The sequence below is a fragment of the Euphorbia lathyris genome, chromosome 5, assembly GCF_963576675.1.
Source record: "Euphorbia lathyris chromosome 5, ddEupLath1.1, whole genome shotgun sequence".
NCBI classification, from domain to species: Eukaryota; Viridiplantae; Streptophyta; class Magnoliopsida; order Malpighiales; family Euphorbiaceae; genus Euphorbia; species Euphorbia lathyris.
The window spans coordinates 89,512,967-89,523,126 of NC_088914.1; the positions used below are offsets into that span (position 1 = coordinate 89,512,967).

The following is a 10,160-nucleotide window of genomic DNA, read 5'->3' on the forward strand; positions in this document are numbered from 1 at the left end:
GTTGCTGTTTGCTGTTACGGTTTGCTGTTTGCTGTTGCCATTTGCTGTTACGGTTTGCTGTTTGCTGTTACGGTTTGCTGTTTGCTTTTTGAAAAAGCTCCTTTTCCAAAAAGTAGAGATTCTCTGCTTTTATAAAAAGCTGCTTTTCAGGTGTGAAAGGCAAACAGGAGGTCACTAACCAAACACCTAATGCTGCTTTTCAGATTTAAAAGGCAAACATGAGATCACTAACCAAACACCTAAAACTCTCCCTTTTGAAATAAAAAGGCAAACATGAGTATGAAAAGTAGCAACCAAACGGACCCTAAGTTCTAATTTCTCCCTCCACCTATAATTGACAAAATTTATCAAGTAATATCAATAACGTGTCTCATTCCGTTATCAAAATCTAAATTGGTATTTTTTTAGATGTTAAATCGATATTGGTACTATTTTATATGTGAAACCTAAATTGATATTTTTTAAAACTATAAATCTATTTCAGTACTTTATCTCGTAAATAAAAAAATAAAATAAAAGAAAAGATTGAAGAGGTACGCCGTTACGGTCTTTAACTCTTATCCAAATTCCTTTTCACTGGCGGTATCAAATGTCCGAAAATTTGAATCTACTTCTTCTATCTATCTACCAACTCCAATCCTGATCGTCCAAATTGCGAACTCAATCACCACCGTCTATCCTTAGTACCCTGACAAAATCTAACCATCCTACGGCGGATCATGGCGACAACACATTGAAGCCATACATCTTCCCACACGTCCTCACATCAGTTGATTTTTAGCTAAGAAGAAAAATGATGTTTTTCTTTAAAAAGAATGTTTATTTTACCTAAATGTCATTTTATCACACAAAATACATGAATTGAATTTAAGATGATAGACAATATAATAATACATATCCACGTGCTACAACCAGTTCGAAAATGATTCCGATAATGAAGATTATACTACAGATACTTCGCTGTAAATTTGAAGTTACAATAAATATATGTTTTAACTATTATATTTATGTTAGTTATACTTTTAATGACTTTTTTTTTTTTTTTTTTTGCTTTTTTATAGTTGTTTTCTTATTCCAATGGATCATATATATATGTGTGAGATTTTATTGCCGATTGCTTTTATGATGTACTTGCAATCTTAATACTTAATGAAAATATAACATTTTCATCTATATATATATATAATAAAGAAGAAAGTGAGAAAAATATTACAGAAGAAAAAAAATTTTCTAAAACTTTTTGAAATCCTATTTTTTTTTTCATTTTAAGAACATTAGTCATTTACTGCTTCTTTCTATATTTGCTTATGCAAATTTTCGTATGCAAACTTTTCGAATAAAGGTTGACATTCGCTTTTAAAGTTGATATGAATGGTCAATTTAGTCCAGACCAATATTTAGGTATCAACTAAGTCCTTAAAATTTGTGTGAATGGTCAAATTAACCCATAAACAAATCGGATAAAAATTTGTTGTCCCTTATTGAGTGTCTCATTCCCTATCCCCCATTTATTTAATTACAAGTGTCAATTTAATCAGCACTTAATTCTAATTTCTGAATTCTGTTTACGTTCAATTAATATTAATCCTAACTTTGTTAATTCCCTTCAGCAGCAACCTTTCTCCTTCCTTCAGCACCAACGCGTCTCTTCAAGTTTTTCTTCAATTAACAGAGTTCTTCCTCTTCCGGTTGCGATTTTTTCTCGATTTCGATTACATTTTCATTCTCTTCCGATTACAGGTGATTACAGGTTTATTTCTCTTCTAATTTCGTACTTTTATTGCTGAATTTTCTTTCTCTTCTCCTCCTAGTTGAACCCAATTCTCTTCCACTTTTTCTCCAGAAAATTATTAGTTTGAAACGACGTAATTACAACTGTTTTTTATGTTAGTTTTAGGGGAAGTTGTTCATTATGCTTCTTGCTAATGATTTCTGAATCGGAGAAATAGGAAGGAAAAACTCTATTAAAAATCAGAACTTGGGGAAAAGTATAATCGGAAGAAATTGGAATTAAGAACTTTGTAAAAATTCAGAACCTGGAGAAAACAGAATTTTAGAAGAAATCAAAAGGAAGAACTCGGTTAGATATCAGAATTTGAAGAAAGCAGAATCTGAAGAAATCCGAAGGAACAACTTTGTTAACGAATAGGAAGAAAAATTCAAAAGAAAATATGCTGAGGAGAAGAGACCTTTTTGGTGCAGAAACTTAACAAAGATAACGTTAGAGTTGGTTAACGATTGATAAAGTTGGAATTAAAATTAAATGCTTATTAGGATTAAATTGACACTTGTAATTAAATAAATGGGGTCAGGGAAGGGGACACTCAACAAGGGACAACATATTTTTATCCGAACAAATCAACGCTGAAAATATAATATATTTTTGATACCCAAACTTGAACATGTTAACATTTAATCTGAAATGTATTTTTATACTAAAAAACTATTATATTCTGCGTAGCCGCATAATGCTTTGACGTGGGCTCATTACTTTATGCACCGATGCAAAATATGAATGCAATAATACATTTTGTAATTATGAATTCTTCGTTTATTTCTTTTAAATAATTTTGTTTTCTAATGCAATAATTATATTAAGTGATCAAATATGAGAAAATAAATAGAGGTAAAAAATGTACTAATAAAGAAAATCTCTAAACATCTCTCGAAATAGAAGTATGGATCACGAACAATTAATTCTGATAGACACTCCTCGAAACAAAGATAAAATAAAATATCACTAAACCGCTTAAAATATGCATTGATATTATGCAGTGGCGTATAAAGTAATGCACCGATGCCAAATCGTCCTGCGACAGCACAGAATATAATAATTTTTAAGTATGAAAATGTTGATAAAGTTTGAGTATTAATAATATACTATAAAAATAAATTTTGGGTATGAAAATATCAACGTGATAAAGTTTGGGTATTAAAAATATATTATATTTTTAGGAGGGATTTGATTATGGCTTCATGCCATTTTAAGAACTGGATTGATATTCAAAAATTGAAATGAGCTAAATTAACCTTCATGCCAACTTTGAGGGCGAATTTAAGGGGTTTGTTTGTTTACCTAATTTTTAAATGTTTGGTTAGAAAAATATTGTTTTGTCTTTTATAAATGAAAAATAGATTTTTACAAAATTATTGCTTTTTGGAAAAGCAGTTTTTTTCAACAGTAAACAATATGTAAACCAAACATATTTTATGGCTTAGATGATATTTTAAGTGGATTGCTATTCATTACTCCCAAATTACTTATCATCGCTCTCTCTTGGACACTTTTACCCTTTTCATTTTTTAAACTCAAAAACTGAAATTCTCTCAAATTTTTTTGAAATTCAAAAACCCGAACAACATTCATAGGACTTAAACACGGTAGAGGAAAAAGACTAATGATTCATCGGATAAATATTTTTATTTGAAAATCGAATCGAAAACACAAGTTCCGTCTACGGATTCGGAGACAAAACTCATTGAATATGTGCTAAATGAGTGATTCACACCACCTGGCCTAGGCAGAAACAGATGAACCACCCGTTTCTTCCTAGGCGGAAACAGATAGTTCATCCGTTTCTGCCTACGCCAAGTGGTGTGAATCACCCGTTTAGGCCAATTTGGATGATTTTTTTTTATATATACTGGGATCAGTTAGTTTTCGGAGACGAATTTCAATTAGTGTAAATAGGAACTGTAGTTATTCGATTTTCTCAACGTTCTCGGGTCCATTTTCAGAAATCCAATTTTTGGCTTGGGAGAGAAAGGATATTAAGTTTTTGAATGAAAAAATGAAAAGGACGAAAATATCTAAAAAGGGGCAGTGATAAGTAATTTGAAAGCGGTGAATAGCAAAACCCTATTTTAAAGTGGGTGAGAGTAAATGTAATTAGGTAACCTTGTGTATTTTAAGATGTAATTAAAAAGTATAGTAAGTGAGGATAAATTTTAGATAATTTTCTTTACACCCTAAATTAGTGATAAAAATCTTTTTCTATTGGCCGACTAATCCGGATTCGGGACGGGTCCAAAGATTACAGTATTTAAACCCCTCCCAATCGCTGTTGTGGGGGATCGATCCTCAGACCGCCCTACCAAGCGCAACCACATGCTACCACTGCGCCAACCAACGATTGGTTACATTAAATAATTTTATATATAAAATAAATAATTTTATTTTAATAATAAATAATTTTATTTATACAAATAAATAAAAAATAATTTTATATATAATTATATTATTATAAACAATCACATATCTTATCTTATTATCTTATGTACAAACGCAATAAATTATTTCACTTTAAATTACCCACTTGAGTTACACTTGATTAAAAAATGTCCAGACAAACGCAGGAGTTCTATGAGTAATATTAACGTAGATTCTAAATCTGTTCTACACGAGGCTAATTTCGTACTTTACCCACCTATTTTCTTACCAAACCCGCTAATCTTGCGTCTCCGAATTTCTCTCTGTCAATGTTCAAATAACCAAATTTCGGTTAAGAGTCGTTTTATCAGTTTCATCTTCTTCCTTGTTTTCTTCTTCGTTCGTCTCTCAGAATTCTCTCACATTTTCTCACCGTTTCTCGCTTCATTTTCTCTCTATCCAAACAGCTTAGAATCCTTTGGTTTGTCGTTCTGCTCGGGCGCATATGGAGATGTCAATGGAGGATTCATACGCCCATGCTCTTATGCTCTCCATGGCTCGCGTCTCGCTCTCTGTTTCTGTACGTACTCGACGGTCTCTTCCGAATTCTCCTATACCGACCACGATACGAATATGTAAAGTTGGAAACTAATTGTAGCGCTTTGGTTTTAGTATTGTTTCGATTTTTTTTTTTTGACTTATTCTGGAGCTGAATTTCTGTGAATTGAAGATTTATTAGGGCTTTTTTTCATTGGGTTCGGTGCTTTTAGACGTTGATTTATAGTTTGCACGGTGTAATTTAGCGAAATTTAGGACTTAATTTAGGGTTTCCATGATGTTATTCTGTAATTGGAGATCCTTAGGGTTTGGTGATCTGCCTGGAATTAGATTTGTTTCTGTTGTCAGTTTAAAGGGGCTTAGTGGACCTATTGGAATTTGAATTGGGGTTTGGGGAAGTAATTTCGAGAATTTGCTAATCAAGTAGTGGTGGTATTTGTTTCGATATCTCAAAAGACAAGAACTGAATTTTAGAATTGTGGTTTTGTGCATTTGAATTACCTGCTTTGAGAGTTGTTTGGTGGAAGTTCCCGGATGGCGGGAAGGTGGGATTTGGGATTGCCAAAGACGGGTGTCGGTAGTTTAAAGGAGCAGTTGGCTAGAAGTACTCTGCACAATGTGAGATTGCAAGGACACCCTTATGTGGAACTTCGTGAAGATGGGAAGCGGTTCGTTTTTTTCTGTGCTTTGTGTCTTGCACCATGCTATAGTGATTATGTGTTGTTTGATCACTTGAAGGGAAGTCTTCACTCTGAAAGGTTATCAGCTGCTAAGCTTACTCTGTTGAAGCCAAATCCATGGCCCTTTAGTGATGGTATTCATTTCTTTGACAATTCAAGTGAGGATGCACGACAAGCAGACATACGAAATGGTAACCCGAGTCGGTTGTTGGAGTCTCAAAGTACTGGCAACAATCGAGCTATTGTGAAATATGGTGGCAGTGGAAATGTTGAACTTCATAAGCATTTGACAGGCAATGGAGGAACTAATGGTCTAGTAATTCCTAACGTAGTTGTTAAGGATGAAATTTCGAATTTGAAAGCCAGGTTTGTCGGTTCTGGACAAATTGCTGCAAGGTTCACTAAGAAGGGTAAAGCGTCAACTGAGATTATTAGGATATGGTGCGAATGGTTAGGGGTAAATAGTTCTGATGATGAGGACAATGTTAAGGTTCCGGAGCATGACTTTGCAATTGTTACATTTTCTTATAACTATGATTTGGGAAGAAAAGGATTGCTTGATGATGTAAAATTGTTGCTGTCATCTAGTCCTGCAGTAGACTCAGAGAACGGTGAGGGGGCTAATAAGAAAAGAAAGAAATCTTTTTCTGATCCAGGGGATGTCAGCGAGTCTTTGAGTCGTCAGTATGATTCATCTAGTGAAGAATCTTCTGCTTCAAATAGTGGGCATAGATTGCTATTGGATCAATATGATGATCAGCTTCTGCATTCAAGGTTTATCACAAGCAAGACAGTAAGGCGAGAAGTGAGACGACAGCAGCGCATAGCAGCAGAAAGAATGTGTGACATTTGTCAGCAGAAAATGCTGCCTGAGAAAGATGTAGCAACTCTTGTAAACATGAAGACAGGAAAACTTGTGTGCAGTAGCAGAAACATCAATGGGGTAACGATTTCCTATAACGCCTATGGTTCAGTTTGTGTCTTCTGTGTTATCTTTCATATTTGGTTGAACTATTTGCCTCCATGATCCCTTATTTTTTTTCTGGGGCATGAATTTATTTTCTCTAAATTTATTGAAAACAGAACTTCCAAAGCTTGTTTAATTCTAAATATAATTTATCACATGTAGGCATTTCACGTATTTCATACCTCCTGCCTCGTACACTGGATACTTTTGTGTGAATATGAAATGGCGAAAAATCAACCAGTTGGTCTGAAAGGGAGAAGGAGATCTAAGAGAAAGAATGTAATTAAAGCCAGTAAAACAAGAAAGATGAAAGCTTCTAATAGTCTAATTGAGACTGCATTCTGCCCAGAGTGCCAAGGCACGGGTGCCGTCATTGATGGAGAAGAGATGGAGAGGCCAACTATTCCTCTTTCAGAGGTTTGAGTTCCATCTTTTTATTCAAGTGATTCAATAATTATATGGCACTGGCATCAACTTCCAGTTTTTGATATCATGTTCATTCCTTTGGTTCAATAATCAAGTTTGAGTGCACATTTATTTGTGCCAAATTTGCAAGGGGAAAAAGACATTATTTCAAACTTCTGGCAAATAAAATTTGAAAAAGTAGCCGTAATTTCAAACTTCAGGCAAATAAAATTTGAAAAAGTAGCCATAATTTCTATGTGTGCTAGAGGTGGCAATTGTGTACGAGACCTGAAACAAGACACGTATTTAGTGGGTTGGTGTTTCATTAAAAAGATAATGAATGGGTCATTTTTGGGTTGATATGAAATTGATTCCCAATTTTTTTGGTTGGGTTAGGACTTGATTGAGCTGCTAATACGATTCGAACTTCCCATGTAAATTTCACATATTTTTACATGTCTTTCTTTACTGAAATAGTCTAATTACATGTGACTTGTGCACCCATTACACGAACTAACATAATATAAACGGATTAGGAGTTTGTTAAATAGATTTTGGGTCAAACTTTTGGAAGGTTAGAGTTAACCTACTAATCCAAAAATGATCTAAATATTTTAGAAGTACTATTATATCTTCCTATATTTTTAAATGTAACCATTAACAAAGATAGTAATTACTTGTATTCCGCAAACACAATGCAAAAACGATACCAACTGATTGGGTTGACATGATTATGACATGGAATTGTTTGGATTGGGTTAAAGTTGACTCATTTGGTACTAATCCGATAATTGACACGACACAAACACGACCCAATTACATGAATTGCTACCTTTATTTGTATGCATGTGCAAAATTTTATTCATCCGCATACAATCAATCAAATGGTGGTGTTTTTTCTTATTTCAGATGTTCAAATATAAGATAAAAGTGAGCGACGGGCGCAGGGCTTGGATGAGAAGTCCTGAAATGTTGCAGAATTGCTCCATAGGTTTTCATTTCCCTCCCCAGTCAGAAGCAATCATGCAGGTCCTTGAATCTCTTCCTCTGTACATTTGCAGATATATATATATATATGGCTTAATACATCAAGAGCTCCCTGAACTTGTCCAAAAAACTTATTGGCCCCTGAGCTTACATGGTGGCTCATTAGCCCCATCAACTTGCTTAAAATAACCTATTGGTCACCTGGATTTGTTTAAAGTGAACTAATTGGCTCTCTAAACTTGCTTAGAGTGATCCATTTGCCCCTTGAACTTAATCACGACACTTTAAGGTCAATGAGCTAATCAAGCTTTTTAGACAAGACTCGAACCCGTGACCTCTTGGTCACAAGACAACAACGTTTACCGTTGCGCCAAGGCTCGAGAGGGCAACTGACATATTAAGCCTATATATATATATATATATATATATATATATGTCTATATGTGCCACGCTTTTGAACTTTCTTCTGAATATATTGTCTGCAGGAAAAGGTTTCACCTCTCAAATTGCTGCATTTCTACAAAGCCAATGAATGAACAGAATATGGACAGAAGGTATAGTTGCTCAACCTTGCAATTAGGATGTAAATTTTTCATCTCTAACAAAGGTGTGTAACCTGCTGTGAAGTTAATTTCCATGACTCTTTTGAAGAACATGATAAATTGTAGCTTTGTCTATACACCTGTCATATATGGAACAAAGAATACACCTGTTGTCTAACTTGGTGTGATTAAATATAAAGTTGTAAATTGCATTGCTGACTGGCATTTTGTCTGCTTTGTAAATGAGTTTTAGTTTATGTTGGAATAACGGCTAGCTGTTGCCTTGAAAACTATTTTTACCTTTGTCCCACATTGAAAAATTATTAGTTTGTCTATGAGTTTATTTTGTGTTTCAAGTGTGTTAAGAGAAGTTTAGAAGATAAACAGCCCGTACCACCTGGCTGGCCGTGTGCCCAAATTATAATTATTTTTTGGGACGATTAGACTTCGAGTGTATGAGTTTAGGGGATTGTTATGTTAATCTTGGAGAGCATTGGAGATTGTAATTCGGTTTACCGAAAATGACTTTCATACCCGTGGTTTATCCGGAACACAACTTTTCTATTCGATATCATTGTTCAGAAATAGGCCGCCTAGGCCCCGTCTAGACGCTCGAAATCGAAAATCTGTCCTGAATTTCTTTGACTAGTTCCTCTGGGTGTTTTTTTAGCCCATGGCGATTTTTAGGCACTTGGGCTCCGCTTAAGCAACGGTACAAAACCGTTTTTTATTATTAACTTTTTTTCTCTTTATTATAATTCACTTTTGAACATTATCGCATGGTTATTCGTGAATTGTGTTTATTATTTTCGGATATTTTGGTTAATTACGTTCTCTACTTGTTTTCATAGTATAGATCCATGTTACAAATATAAGTGTTTTTCTATATATTGTTATTTTTAAATAATATAATACATATTTTAATTGAATTTATATAACAATTTGTTGATTAAAATATAATCTCCGATTAATCTTAGAAGGGCCTATCCGCCTAATTAGCGCTTATCGTGTTTTACAACCTTTGGGTTTTCCTAATTTATCTTTTTGTTCTCAACAGTTCTTTTTTTAAATGTTTGATATTTTCTACTATTACATTCTGCTTTTCAGAACATCTCTTCATACCGTACACAAATATTATTAATTATTTCCAACTAGTCATGTTGAATAATTAATTATCAGGCTAATACTTAATTCCAGGATTATAATTAAGGTGTGATTGACAGTTGTTCTGTTAGCTGTTACTGCTTATGCGATCATGGTTAACATGTTGCTTTCTTAATATGATTAGTAGATATAATTAATTGGTTAACTGGTTGCTTTCATAATCCTGTATTTTCCATTTTCTTAATATATAATTAGTAGATTTGAGGTTGCTTTCTTAATATGATTACTGTTACAATTCCTGTATTTAGCACAACTGGTTATAATTTATCATTCTGGTTCCATAAGGAATCTGAGCTAAATTTGACCCTAACTTTTTAACGAACAAGATCAACTTTAGCCACACGTTACTGAAAATTTGACTATTAAATAATAGTCAAACCAGTTTTTTCAAATTTCCAGTAATGTAGGGCTAAAATGGATTTTATTTGGAAACGTTACGGTTAAATTTGGACGAGAGATAAATCTGCAATTCACTAAAAACGTTAAAGTCAAATTTGGCCATTATCCTTAAGGAATAAGATATGCCCTATCTTTTTATTGTTGGACAAAATGAATAAAATTATGAAATTAATTTTAAATACCAACAGATGCTTCTCTTCATGAATAGTTATATTTCTTCGTGAACAGTCGTGTTTGTTTGTAAAGAGTCATATTCATTCGTGAATAGTCGTGTCTATCTGTGAACAGAGCCGTGTTAGTTCGTGAAC

At 33.7% G+C, this 10,160-nt stretch overlaps 1 protein-coding gene across 1 annotated transcript; it reads left to right on the forward strand.

Moving 5' to 3' along the window:
- The first annotated feature begins 4,435 nt into the window (after positions 1–4,435).
- Positions 4,436–8,508, forward strand: LOC136229278 (uncharacterized). Its single transcript, XM_066017957.1, has 4 exons — positions 4,436–6,331; positions 6,518–6,772; positions 7,670–7,789; positions 8,233–8,508. Exons 1-4 carry the CDS (start codon positions 5,243–5,245, stop codon positions 8,281–8,283), a joined length of 1,515 nt encoding a protein of 504 aa, XP_065874029.1. The 5' UTR covers positions 4,436–5,242; the 3' UTR covers positions 8,284–8,508.
- The last annotated feature ends 1,652 nt before the right edge of the window (positions 8,509–10,160 follow it).

Coding starts and splice junctions, on each gene's coding strand:
- LOC136229278 (XM_066017957.1), top strand. CDS start 5,243: ATGGCGGGAAGGTGGGATTTGGGATTGCCAAAGACGGGTGTCGGTAGT. Junction 6,332..6,517: donor GTAGCAGAAACATCAATGGG/GTAACGATTTCC, acceptor TATCACATGTAG/GCATTTCACGTATTTCATAC. Junction 7,790..8,232: donor AGTCAGAAGCAATCATGCAG/GTCCTTGAATCT, acceptor TATTGTCTGCAG/GAAAAGGTTTCACCTCTCAA.